At 49.5% G+C, this 27775-nt stretch overlaps 1 protein-coding gene and 1 long non-coding RNA gene across 3 annotated transcripts in view; one reads left to right on the forward strand and one right to left on the reverse strand.

Annotated features, from left to right (window-relative positions):
• Positions 1 to 27775, forward strand: part of LOC137538725 (uncharacterized) — a 221490-nt gene that overhangs the window by 82961 nt on the left and 110754 nt on the right. The gene's annotated exons all lie outside the window — the stretch shown is intronic.
• Positions 1 to 27775, reverse strand: part of LOC137538724 (adhesion G-protein coupled receptor G1-like) — a 140091-nt gene that overhangs the window by 73662 nt on the left and 38654 nt on the right. The window contains exons 3-6 of the mRNA XM_068261026.1: positions 23590 to 23668; positions 22456 to 22570; positions 20869 to 20994; positions 20150 to 20266 (exon numbers count right to left, since the gene is read on the reverse strand). Coding sequence (XP_068117127.1) covers positions 20150 to 20266; positions 20869 to 20994; positions 22456 to 22570; positions 23590 to 23668 — 437 coding nt within the window. The remainder of the gene's footprint in view (positions 1 to 20149; positions 20267 to 20868; positions 20995 to 22455; positions 22571 to 23589; positions 23669 to 27775) is intronic.

The following is a 27775-nucleotide window of genomic DNA, read 5'->3' on the forward strand; positions in this document are numbered from 1 at the left end:
TGCAGAGGACAATGCCGTGCACTGAAACAGGAGGACACACATCTGTACAATGCAGAGGACAATGCCGCGCACTGAAACAGGAGGACACACATCTGTACAATGCAGAGGACAATGCCGCGCACTGAAACAGGAGGACACACATCTGTACAATGCAGAGGACAATGCCGTGCACTGAAACAGGAGGACACACATCTGTACAATGCAGAGGACAATGCCGCACACTGAAACAGGAGGACACACATCTGTACAATGCAGAGGACAATGCCGCGCACTGAAACAGGAGGACACACATCTGTACAATGCAGAGGACAGTGCCGTGCACTGAAACAGGAGGACACACATCTGTACAATGCAGAGGACAATGCCGCGCACTGAAACAGGAGGACACACATCTGTACAATGCAGAGGACAATGCCGCACACTGAAACAGGAGGACACACATCTGTACAATGCAGAGGACAATGCCGCGCACTGAAACAGGAGGACACATCTGTACAATGCAGAGGACAATGCCGCGCACTGAAACAGGAGGACACACATCTGTACAATGCAGAGGACAATGCCGCGCACTGAAACAGGAGGACACACATCTGTACAATGCAGAGGACAATGCCGCACACTGAAACAGGAGGACACACATCTGTACAATGCAGAGGACAATGCCGCGCACTGAAACAGGAGGACACACATCTGTACAATGCAGAGGACAATGCCGCGCACTGAAACAGGAGGACACACATCTGTACAATGCAGAGGACAATGCCGCGCACTGAAACAGGAGGACACACATCTGTACAATGCAGAGGACAGTGCCGCACACTGAAACAGGAGGACACACATCTGTACAATGCAGAGGACAGTGCCGCACACTGAAACAGGAGGACACACATCTGTACAATGCAGAGGACAATGCCGTGCACTGAAACAGGAGGACACACATCTGTACAATGCAGAGGACAATGCCGCGCACTGAAACAGGAGGACACACATCTGTACAATGCAGAGGACAATGCCGCGCACTGAAACAGGAGGACACACATCTGTACAATGCAGAGGACAATGCCGCGCACTGAAACAGGAGGACACATCTGTACAATGCAGAGGACAATGCCGTGCACTGAAACAGGAGGACACACATCTGTACAATGCAGAGGACAATGCCGCGCACTGAAACAGGAGGACACACATCTGTACAATGCAGAGGACAATGCCGGGCAGTGAAACAGGAGGACACACATCTGTACAATGCAGAGGACAATGCCGCGCACTGAAACAGGAGGACACACATCTGTACAATGCAGAGGACAATGCCGCACACTGAAACAGGAGGACACACATCTGTACAATGCAGAGGACAATGCCGCGCACTGAAACAGGAGGACACACATCTGTACAATGCAGAGGACAATGCCGCGCACTGAAACAGGAGGACACACATCTGTACAATGCAGAGGACAGTGCCGCACACTGAAACAGGAGGACACACATCTGTACAATGCAGAGGACAGTGCCGCACACTGAAACAGGAGGACACACATCTGTACAATGCAGAGGACAATGCCGGGCAGTGAAACAGGAGGACACACATCTGTACAATGCAGAGGACAATGCCGCACACTGAAACAGGAGGACACACATCTGTACAATGCAGAGGACAATGCCGCGCACTGAAACAGGAGGACACACATCTGTACAATGCAGAGGACAATGCCGCACACTGAAACAGGAGGACACACATCTGTACAATGCAGAGGACAGTGCCGCACACTGAAACAGGAGGACACACATCTGTACAATGCAGAGGACAATGCCGCGCACTGAAACAGGAGGACACACATCTGTACAATGCAGAGGACAGTGCCGCACACTGAAACAGGAGGACACACATCTGTACAATGCAGAGGACAATGCCGTGCACTGAAACAGGAGGACACACATCTGTACAATGCAGAGGACAATGCCGTGCACTGAAACAGGAGGACACACATCTGTACAATGCAGAGGACAGTGCCGCACACTGAAACAGGAGGACACACATCTGTACAATGCAGAGGACAATGCCGTGCACTGAAACAGGAGGACACACATCTGTACAATGCAGAGGACAATGCCGTGCACTGAAACAGGAGGACACACATCTATACAATGCAGAGGACAATGCCGCGCACTGAAACAGGAGGACACACATCTATACAATGCAGAGGACAATGCCGCGCACTGAAACAGGAGGACACACATCTATACAATGCAGAGGACAATGCCGTGCACTGAAACAGGAGGACACACATCTGTACAATGCAGAGGACAATGCCGTGCTTTGAAACAGGAGGACACACATCTGTACAATGCAGAGGACAATGCCGCGCACTGAAACAGGAGGACACACATCTATACAATGCAGAGGACAATGCCGGGCACTGAAACAGGAGGACACACATCTGTACAATGCAGAGGACAATGCCGCGCACTGAAACAGGAGGACACACATCTGTACAATGCAGAGGACAATGCCGTGCACTGAAACAGGAGGACACACATCTGTACAATGCAGAGGACAATGCCGCGCACTGAAACAGGAGGACACACATCTGTACAATGCAGAGGACAATGCCGCACACTGAAACAGGAGGACACACATCTGTACAATGCAGAGGACAATGCCGTGCACTGAAACAGGAGGACACACATCTGTACAATGCAGAGGACAATGCCGTGCACTGAAACAGGAGGACACACATCTGTACAATGCAGAGGACAATGCCGTGCACTGAAACAGGAGGACACACATCTGTACAATGCAGAGGACAATGCCGTGCACTGAAACAGGAGGACACACATCTATACAATGCAGAGGACAATGCCGCGCACTGAAACAGGAGGACACACATCTGTACAATGCAGAGGACAATGCCGCGCACTGAAACAGGAGGACACACATCTATACAATGCAGAGGACAATGCCGGGCACTGAAACAGGAGGACACACATCTGTACAATGCAGAGGACAATGCCGCGCACTGAAACAGGAGGACACACATCTGTACAATGCAGAGGACAGTGCCGCGCACTGAAACAGGAGGACACACATCTGTACAATGCAGAGGACAATGCAGAGGACAATGCCGGGCACTGAAACAGGAGGACACACATCTGTACAATGCAGAGGACAATGCCACGCACTGAAACAGGAGGACACACATCTGTACAATGCAGAGGACAATGCCACGCACTGAAACAGGAGGACACACATCTGTACAATGCAGAGGACAATGCCACGCACTGAAACAGGAGGACACACATCTGTACAATGCAGAGGACAATGCCGTGCACTGAAACAGGAGGACACACATCTGTACAATGCAGAGGACAATGCCGTGCACTGAAACAGGAGGACACACATCTGTACAATGCAGAGGACAATGCCGTGCACTGAAACAGGAGGACACACATCTATACAATGCAGAGGACAATGCCGCGCACTGAAACAGGAGGACACACATCTGTACAATGCAGAGGACAATGCCGCGCACTGAAACAGGAGGACACACATCTATACAATGCAGAGGACAATGCCGGGCACTGAAACAGGAGGACACACATCTGTACAATGCAGAGGACAATGCCGCGCACTGAAACAGGAGGACACACATCTGTACAATGCAGAGGACAGTGCCGCGCACTGAAACAGGAGGACACACATCTGTACAATGCAGAGGACAATGCAGAGGACAATGCCGGGCACTGAAACAGGAGGACACACATCTGTACAATGCAGAGGACAATGCCGCGCACTGAAACAGGAGGACACACATCTGTACAATGCAGAGGACAGTGCCGTGCACTGAAACAGGAGGACACACATCTGTACAATGCAGAGGACAATGCCGCGCACTGAAACAGGAGGACACACATCTGTACAATGCAGAGGACAGTGCCGCGCACTGAAACAGGAGGACACACATCTGTACAATGCAGAGGACAATGCCGCACACTGAAACAGGAGGACACACATCTGTACAATGCAGAGGACAATGCCGCGCACTGAAACAGGAGGACACACATCTGTACAATGCAGAGGACAGTGCCGTGCACTGAAACAGGAGGACACACATCTGTACAATGCAGAGGACAATGCCGCGCACTGAAACAGGAGGACACACATCTGTACAATGCAGAGGACAATGCCGCACACTGAAACAGGAGGACACACATCTGTACAATGCAGAGGACAATGCCGCACACTGAAACAGGAGGACACATCTGTACAATGCAGAGGACAATGCCGCGCACTGAAACAGGAGGACACACATCTGTACAATGCAGAGGACAATGCCGCGCACTGAAACAGGAGGACACACATCTGTACAATGCAGAGGACAGTGCCGCACACTGAAACAGGAGGACACACATCTGTACAATGCAGAGGACAATGCCGCGCACTGAAACAGGAGGACACACATCTGTACAATGCAGAGGACAATGCCGCGCACTGAAACAGGAGGACACACATCTGTACAATGCAGAGGACAGTGCCGCGCACTGAAACAGGAGGACACACATCTATACAATGCAGAGGACAATGCCGCACACTGAAACAGGAGGACACACATCTGTACAATGCAGAGGACAATGCCGCGCACTGAAACAGGAGGACACACATCTGTACAATGCAGAGGACAGTGCCGCACACTGAAACAGGAGGACACACATCTGTACAATGCAGAGGACAATGCCGCGCACTGAAACAGGAGGACACACATCTATACAATGCAGAGGACAATGCCGCACACTGAAACAGGAGGACACACATCTGTACAATGCAGAGGACAATGCCGCGCACTGAAACAGGAGGACACACATCTGTACAATGCAGAGGACAGTGCCGCACACTGAAACAGGAGGACACACATCTGTACAATGCAGAGGACAATGCCGCGCACTGAAACAGGAGGACACACATCTGTACAATGCAGAGGACAATGCCGCACACTGAAACAGGAGGACACACATCTGTACAATGCAGAGGACAATGCCGTGCACTGAAACAGGAGGACACACATCTGTACAATGCAGAGGACAATGCCGCGCACTGAAACAGGAGGACACACATCTGTACAATGCAGAGGACAATGCCGCGCACTGAAACAGGAGGACACACATCTGTACAATGCAGAGGACAATGCCGCGCACTGAAACAGGAGGACACATCTGTACAATGCAGAGGACAATGCCGTGCACTGAAACAGGAGGACACACATCTGTACAATGCAGAGGACAATGCCGCGCACTGAAACAGGAGGACACACATCTATACAATGCAGAGGACAATGCCGTGCACTGAAACAGGAGGACACACATCTGTACAATGCAGAGGACAATGCCGTGCTTTGAAACAGGAGGACACACATCTGTACAATGCAGAGGACAATGCCGCGCACTGAAACAGGAGGACACACATCTATACAATGCAGAGGACAATGCCGCGCACTGAAACAGGAGGACACACATCTATACAATGCAGAGGACAATGCCGGGCACTGAAACAGGAGGACACACATCTGTACAATGCAGAGGACAATGCCGTGCACTGAAACAGGAGGACACACATCTATACAATGCAGAGGACAATGCCGCGCACTGAAACAGGAGGACACACATCTATACAATGCAGAGGACAATGCCGGGCACTGAAACAGGAGGACACACATCTGTACAATGCAGAGGACAATGCCGCGCACTGAAACAGGAGGACACACATCTGTACAATGCAGAGGACAATGCCGTGCACTGAAACAGGAGGACACACATCTGTACAATGCAGAGGACAATGCCGCGCACTGAAACAGGAGGACACACATCTGTACAATGCAGAGGACAATGCCGCACACTGAAACAGGAGGACACACATCTGTACAATGCAGAGGACAATGCCGTGCACTGAAACAGGAGGACACACATCTGTACAATGCAGAGGACAATGCCGTGCACTGAAACAGGAGGACACACATCTGTACAATGCAGAGGACAATGCCGTGCACTGAAACAGGAGGACACACATCTGTACAATGCAGAGGACAATGCCGCGCACTGAAACAGGAGGACACACATCTATACAATGCAGAGGACAATGCCGCGCACTGAAACAGGAGGACACACATCTGTACAATGCAGAGGACAATGCCGCGCACTGAAACAGGAGGACACACATCTATACAATGCAGAGGACAATGCCGTGCACTGAAACAGGAGGACACACATCTGTACAATGCAGAGGACAATGCCGCGCACTGAAACAGGAGGACACACATCTATACAATGCAGAGGACAATGCCGGGCACTGAAACAGGAGGACACACATCTGTACAATGCAGAGGACAATGCCGCGCACTGAAACAGGAGGACACACATCTGTACAATGCAGAGGACAGTGCCGCGCACTGAAACAGGAGGACACACATCTGTACAATGCAGAGGACAATGCAGAGGACAATGCCGGGCACTGAAACAGGAGGACACACATCTGTACAATGCAGAGGACAATGCCGCGCACTGAAACAGGAGGACACACATCTGTACAATGCAGAGGACAGTGCCGTGCACTGAAACAGGAGGACACACATCTGTACAATGCAGAGGACAATGCCGCGCACTGAAACAGGAGGACACACATCTGTACAATGCAGAGGACAGTGCCGCGCACTGAAACAGGAGGACACACATCTGTACAATGCAGAGGACAATGCCGTGCACTGAAACAGGAGGACACACATCTGTACAATGCAGAGGACAATGCCGCACACTGAAACAGGAGGACACACATCTGTACAATGCAGAGGACAATGCCGTGCACTGAAACAGGAGGACACACATCTGTACAATGCAGAGGACAATGCCGCGCACTGAAACAGGAGGACACACATCTGTACAATGCAGAGGACAATGCCGCACACTGAAACAGGAGGACACACATCTGTACAATGCAGAGGACAATGCCAGGCACTGAAACAGGAGGACACACATCTGTACAATGCAGAGGACAATGCCGGGCACTGAAACAGGAGGACACACATCTGTACAATGCAGAGGACAATGCCGGGCACTGAAACAGGAGGACACACATCTGTACAATGCAGAGGACAATGCCGCGCACTGAAACAGGAGGACACACATCTGTACAATGCAGAGGACAATGCCGTGCACTGAAACAGGAGGACACACATCTGTACAATGCAGAGGACAATGCCGGGCACTGAAACAGGAGGACACACATCTGTACAATGCAGAGGACAATGCCGTGCACTGAAACAGGAGGACACACATCTGTACAATGCAGAGGACAATGCCGTGCACTGAAACAGGAGGACACACATCTGTACAATGCAGAGGACAATGCAGAGGACAATGCCAGGCACTGAAACAGGAGGACACACATCTGTACAATGCAGAGGACAATGCCGCACACTGAAACAGGAGGACACACATCTGTACAATGCAGAGGACAATGCCGGGCACTGAAACAGGAGGACACACATCTGTACAATGCAGAGGACAATGCCGCGCACTGAAACAGGAGGACACACATCTGTACAATGCAGAGGACAGTGCCGTGCACTGAAACAGGAGGACACACATCTGTACAATGCAGAGGACAATGCCGCGCACTGAAACAGGAGGACACACATCTGTACAATGCAGAGGACAATGCCGCGCACTGAAACAGGAGGACACACATCTGTACAATGCAGAGGACAATGCCGCGCACTGAAACAGGAGGACACACATCTGTACAATGCAGAGGACAATGCCGCGCACTGAAACAGGAGGACACACATCTATACAATGCAGAGGACAATGCCGGGCACTGAAACAGGAGGACACACATCTGTACAATGCAGAGGACAATGCCGCGCACTGAAACAGGAGGACACACATCTGTACAATGCAGAGGACAGTGCCGCGCACTGAAACAGGAGGACACACATCTGTACAATGCAGAGGACAATGCAGAGGACAATGCCGGGCACTGAAACAGGAGGACACACATCTGTACAATGCAGAGGACAATGCCGCGCACTGAAACAGGAGGACACACATCTGTACAATGCAGAGGACAGTGCCGTGCACTGAAACAGGAGGACACACATCTGTACAATGCAGAGGACAATGCCGCGCACTGAAACAGGAGGACACACATCTGTACAATGCAGAGGACAGTGCCGCGCACTGAAACAGGAGGACACACATCTGTACAATGCAGAGGACAATGCCGTGCACTGAAACAGGAGGACACACATCTGTACAATGCAGAGGACAATGCCGCACACTGAAACAGGAGGACACACATCTGTACAATGCAGAGGACAATGCCGTGCACTGAAACAGGAGGACACACATCTGTACAATGCAGAGGACAATGCCGCGCACTGAAACAGGAGGACACACATCTGTACAATGCAGAGGACAATGCCGCACACTGAAACAGGAGGACACACATCTGTACAATGCAGAGGACAATGCCAGGCACTGAAACAGGAGGACACACATCTGTACAATGCAGAGGACAATGCCGGGCACTGAAACAGGAGGACACACATCTGTACAATGCAGAGGACAATGCCGGGCACTGAAACAGGAGGACACACATCTGTACAATGCAGAGGACAATGCCGCGCACTGAAACAGGAGGACACACATCTGTACAATGCAGAGGACAATGCCGTGCACTGAAACAGGAGGACACACATCTGTACAATGCAGAGGACAATGCCGGGCACTGAAACAGGAGGACACACATCTGTACAATGCAGAGGACAATGCCGTGCACTGAAACAGGAGGACACACATCTGTACAATGCAGAGGACAATGCCGTGCACTGAAACAGGAGGACACACATCTGTACAATGCAGAGGACAATGCAGAGGACAATGCCAGGCACTGAAACAGGAGGACACACATCTGTACAATGCAGAGGACAATGCCGCACACTGAAACAGGAGGACACACATCTGTACAATGCAGAGGACAATGCCGCGCACTGAAACAGGAGGACACACATCTGTACAATGCAGAGGACAATGCCGGGCACTGAAACAGGAGGACACACATCTGTACAATGCAGAGGACAATGCCGTGCACTGAAACAGGAGGACACACATCTGTACAATGCAGAGGACAATGCCGTGCACTGAAACAGGAGGACACACATCTGTACAATGCAGAGGACAATGCAGAGGACAATGCCAGGCACTGAAACAGGAGGACACACATCTGTACAATGCAGAGGACAATGCCGGGCACTGAAACAGGAGGACACACATCTGTACAATGCAGAGGACAATGCCGCGCACTGAAACAGGAGGACACACATCTGTACAATGCAGAGGACAATGCCAGGCACTGAAACAGGAGGACACACATCTGTACAATGCAGAGGACAATGCCGCACACTGAAACAGGAGGACACACATCTGTACAATGCAGAGGACAGTGCCGTGCACTGAAACAGGAGGACACACATCTGTACAATGCAGAGGACAATGCCGGGCACTGAAACAGGAGGACACACATCTGTACAATGCAGAGGACAATGCCGTGCACTGAAACAGGAGGACACACATCTGTACAATGCAGAGGACAATGCAGAGGACAATGCCAGGCACTGAAACAGGAGGACACACATCTGTACAATGCAGAGGACAATGCCGGGCACTGAAACAGGAGGACACACATCTGTACAATGCAGAGGACAATGCCGCACACTGAAACAGGAGGACACACATCTGTACAATGCAGAGGACAATGCCGTGCACTGAAACAGGAGGACACACATCTGTACAATGCAGAGGACAATGCCGCGCACTGAAACAGGAGGACACACATCTGTACAATGCAGAGGACAATGCCGCGCACTGAAACAGGAGGACACACATCTGTACAATGCAGAGGACAATGCCGCACACTGAAACAGGAGGACACACATCTGTACAATGCAGAGGACAATGCCGCGCACTGAAACAGGAGGACACACATCTGTACAATGCAGAGGACAATGCCGCACACTGAAACAGGAGGACACACATCTGTACAATGCAGAGGACAATGCCGCGCACTGAAACAGGAGGACACACATCTGTACAATGCAGAGGACAATGCCGTGCACTGAAACAGGAGGACACACATCTGTACAATGCAGAGGACAGTGCCGCACACTGAAACAGGAGGACACACATCTGTACAATGCAGAGGACAATGCCGCGCACTGAAACAGGAGGACACACATCTGTACAATGCAGAGGACAATGCCGCGCACTGAAACAGGAGGACACACATCTGTACAATGCAGAGGACAATGCCGCGCACTGAAACAGGAGGACACACATCTGTACAATGCAGAGGACAATGCCGCGCACTGAAACAGGAGGACACACATCTGTACAATGCAGAGGACAGTGCTGTGCACTGAAACAGGAGGACACACATCTGTACAATGCAGAGGACAATGCCGCACACTGAAACAGGAGGACACACATCTGTACAATGCAGAGGACAATGCCGTGCACTGAAACAGGAGGACACACATCTGTACAATGCAGAGGACAATGCCGTGCACTGAAACAGGAGGACACACATCTGTACAATGCAGAGGACAATGCCGCGCACTGAAACAGGAGGACACACATCTGTACAATGCAGAGGACAATGCCGCACACTGAAACAGGAGGACACACATCTGTACAATGCAGAGGACAATGCCGCGCACTGAAACAGGAGGACACACATCTGTACAATGCAGAGGACAATGCCGCACACTGAAACAGGAGGACACACATCTGTACAATGCAGAGGACAATGCCGTGCACTGAAACAGGAGGACACATCTGTACAATGCAGAGGACAATGCCGTGCACTGAAACAGGAGGACACACATCTGTACAATGCAGAGGACAATGCCGCGCACTGAAACAGGAGGACACACATCTGTACAATGCAGAGGACAGTGCCGCGCACTGAAACAGGAGGACACACATCTGTACAATGCAGAGGACAATGCCGCGCACTGAAACAGGAGGACACACATCTGTACAATGCAGAGAACAGTGCCGCGCACTGAAACAGGAGGACACACATCTGTACAATGCAGAGGACAATGCCGCACACTGAAACAGGAGGACACACATCTGTACAATGCAGAGGACAATGCCGCGCACTGAAACAGGAGGACACACATCTGTACAATGCAGAGGACAATGCCGCGCACTGAAACAGGAGGACACACATCTGTACAATGCAGAGGACAATGCCGCGCACTGAAACAGGAGGACACACATCTGTACAATGCAGAGGACAATGCCGCGCACTGAAACAGGAGGACACACATCTGTACAATGCAGAGGACAATGCCGCGCACTGAAACAGGAGGACACACATCTGTACAATGCAGAGGACAATGCCGCGCACTGAAACAGGAGGACACACATCTGTACAATGCAGAGGACAATGCCGTGCACTGAAACAGGAGGACACACATCTGTACAATGCAGAGGACAATGCCCCACACTGAAACAGGAGGACACACATCTGTACAATGCAGAGGACAATGCCGTGCACTGAAACAGGAGGACACACATCTGTACAATGCAGAGGACAATGCCGTGCACTGAAACAGGAGGACACACATCTGTACAATGCAGAGGACAATGCCGCGCACTGAAACAGGAGGACACACATCTGTACAATGCAGAGGACAATGCCGCACACTGAAACAGGAGGACACACATCTGTACAATGCAGAGGACAATGCCGCACACTGAAACAGGAGGACACACATCTGTACAATGCAGAGGACAATGCCGCGCACTGAAACAGGAGGACACACATCTGTACAATGCAGAGGACAATGCCGCGCACTGAAACAGGAGGACACACATCTGTACAATGCAGAGGACAGTGCTGTGCACTGAAACAGGAGGACACACATCTGTACAATGCAGAGGACAATGCCGCACACTGAAACAGGAGGACACACATCTGTACAATGCAGAGGACAATGCCGTGCACTGAAACAGGAGGACACACATCTGTACAATGCAGAGGACAATGCCGTGCACTGAAACAGGAGGACACACATCTGTACAATGCAGAGGACAATGCCGCGCACTGAAACAGGAGGACACACATCTGTACAATGCAGAGGACAATGCCGCACACTGAAACAGGAGGACACACATCTGTACAATGCAGAGGACAATGCCGCGCACTGAAACAGGAGGACACACATCTGTACAATGCAGAGGACAATGCCGTGCACTGAAACAGGAGGACACACATCTGTACAATGCAGAGGACAATGCCGCGCACTGAAACAGGAGGACACACATCTGTACAATGCAGAGGACAGTGCCGCGCACTGAAACAGGAGGACACACATCTGTACAATGCAGAGGACAATGCCGCGCACTGAAACAGGAGGACACACATCTGTACAATGCAGAGGACAGTGCCGCGCACTGAAACAGGAGGACACACATCTGTACAATGCAGAGGACAATGCCGCACACTGAAACAGGAGGACACACATCTGTACAATGCAGAGGACAATGCCGCGCACTGAAACAGGAGGACACACATCTGTACAATGCAGAGGACAATGCCGCGCACTGAAACAGGAGGACACACATCTGTACAATGCAGAGGACAATGCCGCGCACTGAAACAGGAGGACACACATCTGTACAATGCAGAGGACAATGCCGCGCACTGAAACAGGAGGACACACATCTGTACAATGCAGAGGACAATGCCGCGCACTGAAACAGGAGGACACACATCTGTACAATGCAGAGGACAATGCCGCGCACTGAAACAGGAGGACACACATCTGTACAATGCAGAGGACAATGCCGTGCACTGAAACAGGAGGACACACATCTGTACAATGCAGAGGACAATGCCCCACACTGAAACAGGAGGACACACATCTGTACAATGCAGAGGACAATGCCGTGCACTGAAACAGGAGGACACACATCTGTACAATGCAGAGGACAATGCCGTGCACTGAAACAGGAGGACACACATCTGTACAATGCAGAGGACAATGCCGCGCACTGAAACAGGAGGACACACATCTGTACAATGCAGAGGACAATGCCGCACACTGAAACAGGAGGACACACATCTGTACAATGCAGAGGACAATGCCGCACACTGAAACAGGAGGACACACATCTGTACAATGCAGAGGACAATGCCGCGCACTGAAACAGGAGGACACACATCTGTACAATGCAGAGGACAATGCCGCGCACTGAAACAGGAGGACACACATCTGTACAATGCAGAGGACAATGACGCGCACTGAAACAGGAGGACACACATCTGTACAATGCAGAGGACAATGCCGCACACTGAAACAGGAGGACACACATCTGTACAATGCAGAGGACAATGTCGTGCACTGAAACAGGAGGACACACATCTGTACAATGCAGAGGACAATGCCGCGCACTGAAACAGGAGGACACACATCTGTACAATGCAGAGGACAATGCCGCACACTGAAACAGGAGGACACACATCTGTACAATGCAGAGGACAATGCCGCGCACTGAAACAGGAGGACACACATCTGTACAATGCAGAGGACAATGCCGCACACTGAAACAGGAGGACACACATCTGTACAATGCAGAGGACAATGTCGTGCACTGAAACAGGAGGACACACATCTGTACAATGCAGAGGACAATGTCGTGCACTGAAACAGGAGGACACACATCTGTACAATGCAGAGGACAATGTCGTGCACTGAAACAGGAGGACACACATCTGTACAATGCAGAGGACAATGTCGTGCACTGAAACAGGAGGACACACATCTGTACAATGCAGAGGACAATGCCGCACACTGAAACAGGAGGACACACATCTGTACAATGCAGAGGACAATGTCGTGCACTGAAACAGGAGGACACACATCTGTACAATGCAGAGGACAATGTCGTGCACTGAAACAGGAGGACACACATCTGTACAATGCAGAGGACAATGCCGTGCACTGAAACAGGAGGACACACATCTGTACAATGCAGAGGACAATGTCGTGCACTGAAACAGGAGGACACACATCTGTACAATGCAGAGGACAATGTCGTGCACTGAAACAGGAGGACACACATCTGTACAATGCAGAGGACAATGTCGTGCACTGAAACAGGAGGACACACATCTGTACAATGCAGAGGACAATGCCGCACACTGAAACAGGAGGACACATCTGTACAATGCAGAGGACAATGCCGCGCACTGAAACAGGAGGACACACATCTGTACAATGCAGAGGACAATGCCGCACACTGAAACAGGAGGACACACATCTGTACAATGCAGAGGACAATGCCGCGCACTGAAACAGGAGGACACACATCTGTACAATGCAGAGGACAATGCCGCGCACTGAAACAGGAGGACACACATCTGTACAATGCAGAGGACAATGCCGGGCACTGAAACAGGAGGACACACATCTGTACAATGCAGAGGACAATGCCGTGCACTGAAACAGGAGGACACACATCTGTACAATGCAGAGGACAATGCCGCGCACTGAAACAGGAGGACACACATCTGTACAATGCAGAGGACAATGCCGTGCACTGAAACAGGAGGACACACATCTATACAATGCAGAGGACAATGCCGCACACTGAAACAGGAGGACACACATCTGTACAATGCAGAGGACAATGCCGCGCACTGAAACAGGAGGACACACATCTGTACAATGCAGAGGACAATGCCGCGCACTGAAACAGGAGGACACACATCTGTACAATGCAGAGGACAATGCCGCACACTGAAACAGGAGGACACACATCTGTACAATGCAGAGGACAATGTCGTGCACTGAAACAGGAGGACACACATCTGTACAATGCAGAGGACAATGTCGTGCACTGAAACAGGAGGACACACATCTGTACAATGCAGAGGACAATGCCGTGCACTGAAACAGGAGGACACACATCTGTACAATGCAGAGGACAATGCCGCACACTGAAACAGGAGGACACACATCTGTACAATGCAGAGGACAATGCCGCACACTGAAACAGGAGGACACACATCTGTACAATGCAGAGGACAATGCCGCGCACTGAAACAGGAGGACACACATCTGTACAATGCAGAGGACAATGCCGCGCACTGAAACAGGAGGACACACATCTGTACAATGCAGAGGACAATGACGCGCACTGAAACAGGAGGACACACATCTGTACAATGCAGAGGACAATGCCGCACACTGAAACAGGAGGACACACATCTGTACAATGCAGAGGACAATGTCGTGCACTGAAACAGGAGGACACACATCTGTACAATGCAGAGGACAATGCCGCGCACTGAAACAGGAGGACACACATCTGTACAATGCAGAGGACAATGCCGCACACTGAAACAGGAGGACACACATCTGTACAATGCAGAGGACAATGCCGCGCACTGAAACAGGAGGACACACATCTGTACAATGCAGAGGACAATGCCGCACACTGAAACAGGAGGACACACATCTGTACAATGCAGAGGACAATGTCGTGCACTGAAACAGGAGGACACACATCTGTACAATGCAGAGGACAATGTCGTGCACTGAAACAGGAGGACACACATCTGTACAATGCAGAGGACAATGTCGTGCACTGAAACAGGAGGACACACATCTGTACAATGCAGAGGACAATGTCGTGCACTGAAACAGGAGGACACACATCTGTACAATGCAGAGGACAATGCCGCACACTGAAACAGGAGGACACACATCTGTACAATGCAGAGGACAATGTCGTGCACTGAAACAGGAGGACACACATCTGTACAATGCAGAGGACAATGTCGTGCACTGAAACAGGAGGACACACATCTGTACAATGCAGAGGACAATGCCGTGCACTGAAACAGGAGGACACACATCTGTACAATGCAGAGGACAATGTCGTGCACTGAAACAGGAGGACACACATCTGTACAATGCAGAGGACAATGTCGTGCACTGAAACAGGAGGACACACATCTGTACAATGCAGAGGACAATGTCGTGCACTGAAACAGGAGGACACACATCTGTACAATGCAGAGGACAATGCCGCACACTGAAACAGGAGGACACATCTGTACAATGCAGAGGACAATGCCGCGCACTGAAACAGGAGGACACACATCTGTACAATGCAGAGGACAATGCCGCACACTGAAACAGGAGGACACACATCTGTACAATGCAGAGGACAATGCCGCGCACTGAAACAGGAGGACACACATCTGTACAATGCAGAGGACAATGCCGCGCACTGAAACAGGAGGACACACATCTGTACAATGCAGAGGACAATGCCGGGCACTGAAACAGGAGGACACACATCTGTACAATGCAGAGGACAATGCCGTGCACTGAAACAGGAGGACACACATCTGTACAATGCAGAGGACAATGCCGCGCACTGAAACAGGAGGACACACATCTGTACAATGCAGAGGACAATGCCGTGCACTGAAACAGAAGGACACACATCTGTACAATGCAGAGGACCATGCCGCGCACTGAAACAGGAGGACACACATCTGTACAATGCAGAGGACAATGCCGCGCACTGAAACAGGAGGACACACATCTGTACAATGCAGAGGACAATGCCGTGCACTGAAACAGGAGGACACACATCTATACAATGCAGAGGACAATGCCGCACACTGAAACAGGAGGACACACATCTGTACAATGCAGAGGACAATGCCGCGCACTGAAACAGGAGGACACACATCTGTACAATGCAGAGGACAATGCCGCGCACTGAAACAGGAGGACACACATCTGTACAATGCAGAGGACAATGCCGCACACTGAAACAGGAGGACACACATCTGTACAATGCAGAGGACAATGCCGCGCACTGAAACAGGAGGACACACATCTGTACAATGCAGAGGACAGTGCCGCACACTGAAACAGGAGGACACACATCTGTACAATGCAGAGGACAATGCCGTGCACTGAAACAGGAGGACACACATCTGTACAATGCAGAGGACAATGCCGCGCACTGAAACAGGAGGACACACATCTGTACAATGCAGAGGACAATGCCGCGCACTGAAACAGGAGGACACACATCTGTACAATGCAGAGGACAATGCCGTGCACTGAAACAGGAGGACACACATCTGTACAATGCAGAGGACAATGCTGCGCACTGAAACAGGAGGACACACATCTGTACAATGCAGAGGACAATGCCGTGCACTGAAACAGGAGGACACACATCTATACAATGCAGAGGACAATGCCGTGCACTGAAACAGGAGGACACACATCTGTACAATGCAGAGGACCATGCCGTGCACTGAAACAGGAGGACACATCTGTACAATGCAGAGGACAGTGCCGCACACTGAAACAGGAGGACACACATCTGTACAATGCAGAGGACAATGCCGTGCACTGAAACAGGAGGACACACATCTGTACAATGCAGAGGACAATGCCGTGCACTGAAACAGGAGGACACACATCTGTACAATGCAGAGGACAATGCCGCGCACTGAAACAGGAGGACACACATCTGTACAATGCAGAGGACAATGCCGCGCACTGAAACAGGAGGACACACATCTGTGTGACACAGCATAGGAGGGACAGGACTATTGTGTCTCAGCATGGATCTATGGCCAGTCTTTCGGGCTACGATAATAACAGTAAACATTGGAAATCTGTAAGACAGGTTCTCTTTAGAGACTAGATATTTTACACCTTCTCAGTATTGACTTTCGAAAGAAAAAAAACCCCTATTATTCAGTGAAACAAAGCGCTGTAGTCTGCTGGGTCACAGTCTCTCAGTTTCAGTCACAGATGCTGCGGCATCTGTCAGGGCCACCCACAACCCCCTCTGGGGACACCAAAAGATCACTGACTGAATTCCCTGCCATCTTAATGTTTTTCAGGTATTCCCCCCGCCGCCTCCCACACAAAGTCTCACAAAGCCTCTTTCCCCTCCAACTGTATGTGTCATATTCCCCCTCCCACAACCTTTTTCTTCATCTCTGAAATACAATCTCCCAGCATGCACCACTCTGCATCTCCTCAGGCGAACTCTCAGACAGGTGTCACATGGCATAGGTGACAGAAAACAGAGAGTGTTTACTTGCTGGAGGTGACAGAAGACACAAAGGCCATACAAGTACAAGAGATACAGGATAGGGAGGGGTTACCTGGCACAGGTGATACAGGATAGAGGGGTTACCTGGCACAGGTGATACAGTATAGAGAGGGGTTACCTGTCACAGGTGATACAGGATAGGAAGGGGTTACCTGGCACAGGTGATACAGGATAGAGGGGGTTACCTGATACAGGATAGAGAGAGGTTATCTGGTACAGGTAATACAGGGTAGAGAGGGGTTACCTGTCACAGGTGATAAAGGACAGAGAGGGGTTACCTGGCACAGGTAATACAGGGTAGAGAGAGGGTTACCTGGCACAGGTAATACAGTATAGAGAGGGGTTACCTGGCAAGGTGATAAAGGACAGAGATGGGTTACCTGGCACAGGTGATACAGGATAGAGAGGGGTTACCTGGCAAGGTGATACAGGATAGGGAGGGGTTACCTGGCACAGGTGATACAGGACAGAGAGGGGTTACCTGGCACAGGTAACATGAAATAGGGAGGGGTTACCTGGCACAGGTGATACAGGATAGGGAGGGGTTACCTGGCACAGGTGATACAGGACAGAGAGGGGTTACCTGGCACAGGTGATACAGGACAGAGAGGGGTTACCTGGCACAGGTAATACAGGGTAGAGAGGGGGTTACCTGGCACAGGTGATACAGGATAGGGAGGGGTTACCTGGCACAGGTGATACAGGATAGAGAGGTTACCTGGCACAGGTGATACAGGATAGAGAGGTTACCTGGCACAGGTGATACAGGATAGGGAGGGGTTACCTGGCACAGGTGATACAGGATAGAGAGTGGTTACCTGGCACAGGTAATACAGGGTAGAGAGGGGGTTACCTGGCACAGGTGATACAGGATAGGGAGGGATTACCTGGCACAGGTGATAGGGGAAGAGGAGGGGTTACCTGGCACAGGTGATAAAGGGCCGAGAGGTGTTACCTGGCACAGGTGATTCAGGATAGAGGGTTTACCTGGCACAGGTAATACAGGGTAGAGAGGGTTTACCTGGCACAGGTGATAAAGGACAGAGAGGGGTTACCTGGCACAGGTAATACAGGGTAGAGAGGGGGTTACCTGGCACAGGTGATACAGGATAGGGAGGGGTTACCTGGCACAGGTGATACAGGATAGAGAGGGGTTACCTGGCACAGGTGATACAGGATAGAGAGGGGTTACCTGGCACAGGTGATACAGGATAGGGAGGGGTTACCTGGCACAGGTAATACAGGATAGAGAGGGGTTACCTGGCACAGGTAATACAGGATAGAGAGGGGTTACCTGGCACAGGTGATACAGGATAGAGAGGGGTTACCTGGCACAGGTGATACAGGATAGAGAGGGGTTACCTGGCACAGGTAATACAGGATAGGGAGGGGTTACCTGGCACAGGTGATACAGGATAGGGAGGGGTTACCTGGCACAGGTAATACAGGATAGAGAGGGGTTACCTGGCACAGGTAATACAGGATAGAGAGGGGTTACCTGGCACAGGTAATAGGGGAAGAGGAGGGGTACTTGGCACAGGACAGAGAGGGGGTTACCTCGTGCAATAGGGAGGCGTTTCCTGGCACAGGTGATACAGGATAGAAAGGGGTAGGTAACCAGGTAGGCACAGGTGATACAGGATAGGGAGGGGTCACCTGGCACAGGTAATAGGAAATAGGGAAGGGTTTCCTGGCACCAGTGATACAAGATAGAGAAGGGTTATCTTGCACAGGTTATAGAGGAAGGGGAGGGGTTACCTGGCACAGGTGATACAGGATAGAGAGGAGTTACCTGGCACAGATATAGGGGAAGAGGAGGGGTTACCTGGCACAGGTGATATAGAGGAGGTACCTGGCACATATGATTTGGGTTACTTGGTGATGATACAGAACAGAGAGGGGCTATTTGACTGTATGAATGACAGGCACTTACCTGGATGGGTTCATGTGGAAAGGTAATTACAATGTCCTCGGCCAGGTTGGAGACCTTTGTGCCCTGCAGGGTGATGCCAAACACCTGGTCCCCCAGGATGGAGCTGTTTGAGGTGTCCTGTGTGGAGAGCAATGAGATTAGTGCTGCATCATCCTCTGTCGCTGACATCATGCCGTAGCGTATGATTGGTTACTCCATTGAATCACATCACTCATGACTGTATACTGAACAGAGGCGTTGTATGTGTGGTCGCACAGAGGAAGCATGTGACCATGTGACCAGGCTCAGGAAATATAGGACAATACACGACAGAGGAACTGAGTTATGTGTCAATGGGCTAAGGAATTGTATGAAATGTTATTGGATAGCTGAAGTTGGACGATGCTTAACAACCCAACGTTTTTCCATAAGATGACCAGATAGAGAACGGTGAGAGTTACAACCAGATTATATTATGTCAGACCGAATAAGAATAGACACTAGATAATGTCATTGTATAATGTGTTTGGGTAGGGGCAGAAATGGATTAAGGTGAAATGGAGTCAAGATAGGAGCTTTCACCCACCACTGATGGTCATAGCATCAACCAGGCCCCGATCTCTCTGCAGGCCCTAGGAAATGGCCTAGGTTACCTTGTGGCAGGTCTGGCTCTGGATAGTGGAGGCGGGGCTGGGGTGTACAATATAATTAGAGTAAGTTTATGATTTTCTCTGACCCACCTGGAAGATGCTGGGGTCCTGAATCCGCACAACATGGAGTCTCCGGGCCGTACCATTCTGGGATCTCTCCAGCAGCTGGCTGGGGAGGCTGAGAGAGATGTCCAGGCTCTCTGGGATACTCTTCAACTGGGGGAGGAAATGCAATATATGAGGGGTGTGAGGAGGGGCAGAATAAGAGGGATACAGTGAGGGGTAATATATAGAGGTGAGCGTAATGACTTAATTACGATTTCGCGAAATTTCACGTTATTAGTGTAAGTACGATTATGGCCGTAAGTACATAATCGTAATGAAGAATTATTTCGCGAAATTCCGCGTAAGCGTAATTTTCGCATAGTTTTCGCGTTACGGTACGGTACATTATTTAACGCGAAAAAGCGTTCATATGCGAAAATTTGTTAGCGTTCGTCTGACTACCGCTGATTCGCTTAGGATGTAGGACCGCTAGTTGTTTAGGATGTATCTCAAAAGAAGCCTGTAATATGATTGGACAATCTCCAATACCCAGACACTTTCCTGTGTCTAGTAATTACTATTATAAACGAAATTACTTTCATTTTCAAAATTAAAATGTATTTCTTTTTATAGCTCACAAGTAATTACGAAATTCGTGAAATTACGAAGAAATGCGAAATTACGTTATGGTTTAACGTGAAATTACGGTATAGTTGTACGTGAAATTACGTTATGAACAAAACGCGAAATTACGCATTGGAAATTACGCTTACGGTATTATCAATTACGATTTTAATGGCAATTACGCTACCATAATTTCGCGCCGTAATAGCAAATTTCGCATGCGTAATTATAGTAACGCGAAATTTCGAAAATTTCGGCCAACCCTAGTAATATAGAGGAGATGGGGCAAGTCAGAGTATTAGGAGGGCAGTATGGGGGGGATGGGGTAAGTCAGAGTATGAGGGGTGTATAGGGGGGCAGTATGGGGGGGATGGGGTAAGTCAGAGTATGAGGGGTATATAGGGGCAGTATTGAGGTTGAAGAGATGGGGTAAGTCAGAGTATGAGGGGTATATAGAAGGGCAGTATGGAGGGGAAGGGGTAAGTCAGAGTATGAGGGGTATATAGAAGGGCAGTATGGAGGGGAAGGGGTAAGTCAGACTATGAGGGGTATATAGAAGGGCAGTATGGAGGGGAAGGGGTAAGTCAGAGTATGAGGGGTGTATAGGGGGGCAGTATGGAGGGGAAGGAGTAAGTCAGAGTATGAGGGGTATATAGAAGGGCAGTATGGAGGGAAAGGGGTAAGTCAGACTATGAGGGGTATATAGGGGGGGCAGTATGGAAGGGATGGGGTAAGTCAGAGTATGAGGGGTATATAGGGGCAGTATTGAGGTTGAAGAGATGGGGTAAGTCAGAGTATGAGGGGTATATAGAAGGGCAGTATGGAGGGGAAGGGGTAAGTCAGAGTATGAGGGGTATATAGAAGGGCAGTATGGAGGGGAAGGGGTAAGTCAGACTATGAGGGGTATATAGGGGGGGCAGTATGGAAGGGATGGGGTAAGTCAGAGTATGAGGGGTATATAGGGGGGCAGTATGGGAGGACTGTACCCCTTACTGCTTAGGTACTTACCACATCGCGGGACTCCAGATTATACACCGCGGCCTGCAGGGATCCCTTCCCGAAATGGTGACTTTTACCATCAAACTGCACCTCCGACAAAGCGGACTCTACCCATCTGCGAAACCTGAAACAAAACAACCACACATGCATGAGATATGGGGGGGGGGGGGGGGGCATATACTGCCTCAATCCCATAGTGTCCCAATCACATTTACTAGGGAGATCCAGCCAAAAGGCAGCATTTGTAAAACCCGCGTGTATCAACAAACGCAGTAGAGTTATCTGGCAGCACAAAACTGTGGCGTGTAGCGTCTGAGCACGGCCGTGGCCACACTCACATGTTACTCTATAGGGTACCATCTATCCACTACCAGTCCTGAGCGCCTACAAGCTTAGTAGGCCAAGTTAGTGGAATTATACTCCCAAATCTAAAATTTCAGTAACTACTCTTAGTTACATAAAAGAACATTTGAAAGCATTCCCAAGTATTCCCTGTGTGTAAAATCCTTTATTTTCACTGCAGAGACCATGAGAAGCTTGCTTATTTTTATTTATTGTCAAATGTAATCATTGCCAGATGAAGCTCTCTGAGGCATGTGTCTTCACTCTGGGGGCACAGTGACGGCACAAGCCTGGGAGGGGGTCCCTCTGCTGAACAGACATCACCCTGGAAACAGCTGAGTCACTTCAGCAGAGGGAGGGGGGCAGAGTGAAGACACACGCCTCAGAGAGCTTCAGCCAGCATTTATTACATTTGCTGATGACCAGAGATAAGCAAGCTTCTCCTGCTCTCTGCAGTGAAAATAAAAGGATTTTACACACCGGGAATACTTGGGAATGCTTTCAAATGTTCATTTATGTAACTAATAGTAGGTAGTGAAATTTGAGTTTTGGGAGTAAAATCCCACTTTAATAAGTTCAAATGGTCATATTGAATAAGTTGGCATCAATATTGCACCGTTTGATAAACCTCACAATAACAATACATGATCAAGCACCCAGTGCGGCCCAGTAAGCTGCAGGAACTAATGCATGGGGTACAGTATCCTCACTTGACTTTAGTGTATTAACTCCATTGTAGCCATGGCCACTATATAATCTAGACGGGGCTCCCGGCTCTCCAGCCATCAGCAGAATACTCACTGGCGTCCGTCTCCTTCGAATCTCGCCTTCTCCAGATAGCTGTTCACCTGGCTGAATTCATGTTCCAGGGTCTTTGGGTCTATGAAAACAGAACAACATGTATTACTAAAGATTACGCAGATGAATGGAAAACGCTGCACAGTTCTCAGTCAGGACATTTTTGTTCTAAAGTCTACATGAAAGTGATCCATCCAAAAAGTGGATATTCCAGTAAATAAGTAACATTGTTGAAATACTACAAGCTAAACCTTTTTTTCCCCACTGGTGTTGATTTCAACTACCACTAAACATGATTCTTATCTGTGTGGCATTAAATTAGTATTATCATTGCATTTTTTACACGACCGCTGGAGTAAGGATATTGAAGCTGCTATATGAATAATTTCCTTTTAAACAATGCAGATTGCCTGCCTGTCCTGCTGATCCTCTGCCTCTAATACTTTTATCCATAGCCCCTGAACAAGCATGCAGCAGATCAGATGTTTCTGACATTATTGTCAGATCTGAAGATTATCTGCATGCTTGTTTCTGGTGTGAATCAGACACTACTGCAGCCAAAGAGATCAGCAGGACTGCCAGGCAACTAGTATTGTTTAAAAGAAAATAAATATGGCAGCCTCCATATTCTTCTCATTTCAGTTGTCCTTAGTGCTCCAGGGGTGTAGACATTTGTCTGTGCAAGTCAATGAGAAGTGAATAGGTAGTGAAAATTGTTTTGGTCCTGAAGTGGTTAAATTAGTATTAAAAAAGCATTTTCTTAAATGACCACTACAGAAAGCAGGATATAGAGGCTGCCATATGAATTTCCTTATAAACCATGCACATTGCCTGGCTGTCCTGCTGATCCTCTGCCTGTAATGCTTTTAGCCACACACCCCGAATAAACATGCAGATCAGGTGCTCTGACTGATGTCTGACTCCATTTGCCGCATGCTTGTTTCAGGTGTGTGATTCAGACACTACTGATGCATGAAAGGTCAGCAGGACTGCCAGGGAACTGGTATTGATAAAAATACTGTAAATATTGCAGCCTCCATAATCCTCTTACTTCCAGTGTCCTATAATGACTTCTGCAGCTTGTCAGGATTGGGAGAGATGCATTGTGAAGGCTTCACAGACAGGAAGCAAGATTTCAAATAAGATAACCAACTAAATACACAAAAGTCCAGATTAACAGTAGTCAAGGTTACGTTTTACACTCAAAGAAAAGCTGAATGTTCGCTGAAAGGATTATATAACGCGTATCAGTGCTACACAGGACATTCTGTAAGGCCTTGTTCTCATCATAAATCGCCAGCGCTATTGCAACCGCTGAGCAATGTATTGAGAGGTTTTCTCTGCGCTTTTCTAAGCGCTTTTGCAGAGCGATTTTTTTTCACTTCCTGACATCAGTCAGGAAGTGAACTCTTTCACCCAGAAATGAATAAATACAATGTATTTATTCATGAAAGCGCTGTGGAAATTGCTTTACAAAGTGCTTATTCAAGCACTTTGCGATTTCCCTACACCTTCCATTGAGCCAAAGCGCTCAGAAAATGGTACAGGCAGCGCTTTTGGAAGCGGATCGCAATCAAACTGCTCAGATGGGAACACTCTCATAGGGAATCATTGCACAATCGCTTTTAGGGTGACTTTCAAAATCGCCGCCGCTTAAAAAAAATCTGAAAACGCTCATGGTGTGAACAAGTTGATGCATTTCAAACTCTCATCCTTGTACACGTTAGATAAAAGTCATTTGAAACGTCTGCTGAACTACAGATTCCGCTGTTCTGGATGTAATGTACAGGCCCATGAAGTTGCATCTGAGCACGGTGGTTGATGTCCTGAGGCTGGTTTCACACTGTGGATTGGCGGCAGCGGCGCGGCCCTCGCCAAAAACAGGCCTTCGGGGATTATCGTGTTAGACACTCACTCCCTGCGGCCGAAGCAATCAGGTGCAGGAAAGCGCATTGCTAAAAATATCATACAATTACATGACTTCCGGTCTGCTGCACGTCGCCGCAAAACCGAGCGGTGATGTATATCTGTCCTTGCGGCGAAAACATCACTTCCGTTGCATCGCACGCCGCACTGGTATGTACAGACCCATAGACTTTCATTGGGCTCCAGTAAAATTACTGCAAAGCACCGCCCCGGTGTGAAAGCAACCTGAAACATGACATGAGATGTTTTTGGCTGCCAGGTAACACCACTGTGTGTAAAACGTGGCGTACACATCATTACCAGTTGCTGTTATCCTGCTACATGCAGTTCAGCCGTCCATGTAAAAGAGGCCTTAAGGAACTGTGACAGCAAGCTTACGGGCCCTTTCACACCGGGGCGATGCAGTATTTTTACTACACCCCACCGCCGGGCAATGAAAGTCTATGGAGACTACCATACTTCCGCAGTTTTCACGCAAGTGACTTTTTCTCTGGATCCCGATGCAGGTCCAAAACAGCAAGCATGCATCACGCACGTGTCATTTCCCGCTTGGCTGGTGGCCAGACAGGGAACACCACACACGAGCACGGTGTTCTCTGAAGGCCTGTTTTCGGCAATGCGGTGCGTCGGGTACAACAGATCGCATAGCTAACGCTGGTTTACAGTGTGAATCCAGCCTCAAGGACACCTGAACTGAGAAGGAAGGATATGGAGGCTGCCATATTTATTTCTTTTTTAAAATAATACCAGTTGCCTGGCAGCCCTGCTGATCCTGTACCTCTAATGCTTTTAGCCATAGACCCTGAACAAGCATGCAACAGATCAGATGTTTTTGACTGAAGTCTGCCTGGATTATCTGCAGGCTTGTTCCAGGTGTGTGATTCAGACACTTCTGCAGCCAGAGAGATCAGCAGGAGAGCCAGGCAACTGGTATTGTTTAAAAGGAAATCAATATGGCAGCCCCCATTTCACTCTCACTTTAGATGTCCAGTGAATTCTCCCTGTTCTGGACATAGTGCTGAGATCACCAGCAATGGCAACTCCCATCATATTGTAGAGGAAGCAACTGGCATTACAGAAGTGAAAAGATACTGGGGTATGCATGTCTGTGACCGCAGGGTATAGACAACTTCTCATTTACTTGTGGTGTAACTAAAGTTACGTTTAATGAAAACTGCTCCAGGCTTGTTTACACTGCCAAATGCTTAATAACTTCTGCCAGTGTTTTTATTTGGCCGGCGTTCCAATAGAATATCATTGTATACGGAATGCTGCCCACATGCAAAATACAGAAATATAGAAGCTGCAATGCACTGGGTAATGCCAATCATTCTTATATATTGTGGGCACTGTGCAAGGTGTGTCTGCACACAGCTGCCCTGCACAGTACAGACAATGCACAGACACACCTTGCACAGCACCATACACACAGACACCTTGTGCAGTACCCACTCTGCACACAGCTGCCCTGCACAGTACAGACAATGCACAGACACACCTTGCACAGCGCCATACACACAGACACCTTGTGCAGTACCCACTCTGCACACAGCTGCCCTGCACAGTACAGACAATGCACAGACACACCTTGCACAGCGCCATACACACAGACACCTTGTGCAGTACCCACTCTGCACACAGCTGCCCTGCACAGTACAGACAATGCACAGACACACCTTGCACAGCACCATACACACAGACACCTTGTGCAGTACCCACTCTGCACACAGCTGCCCTGCACAGTACAGACAATGCACAGACACACCTTGCACAGCACCATACACACAGATACCTTGTGCAGTACCCACTCTGCACACAGCTGCCCTGCACAGTACAGACAATGCACAGACACACCTTGCACAGCGCCATACACACAGACACCTTGTGCAGTACCCACTCTGCACACAGCTGCCCTGCACAGTACAGACAATGCACAGACACACCTTGCACAGCACCATACACACAGACACCTTGTGCAGTACCCACTCTGCACACAGCTGCCCTGCACAGTACAGACAATGCACAGACACACCTTGCACAGCGCCATACACACAGACACCTTGTGCAGTACCCACTCTGCACACAGCTGCCCTGCACAGTACAGACAATGCACAGACACACCTTGCACAACACCATACACACAGACACCTTGTGCAGTACCCACTCTGCACACAGCTGCCCTGCACAGTACAGACAATGCATAGACACACCTTGCACAACACCATACACACAGACACCTTGTGCAGTACCCACTCTGCACACA

Source organism: Hyperolius riggenbachi, chromosome 11 (assembly GCF_040937935.1).
Source record: "Hyperolius riggenbachi isolate aHypRig1 chromosome 11, aHypRig1.pri, whole genome shotgun sequence".
Taxonomy (NCBI): Eukaryota; Metazoa; Chordata; class Amphibia; order Anura; family Hyperoliidae; genus Hyperolius; species Hyperolius riggenbachi.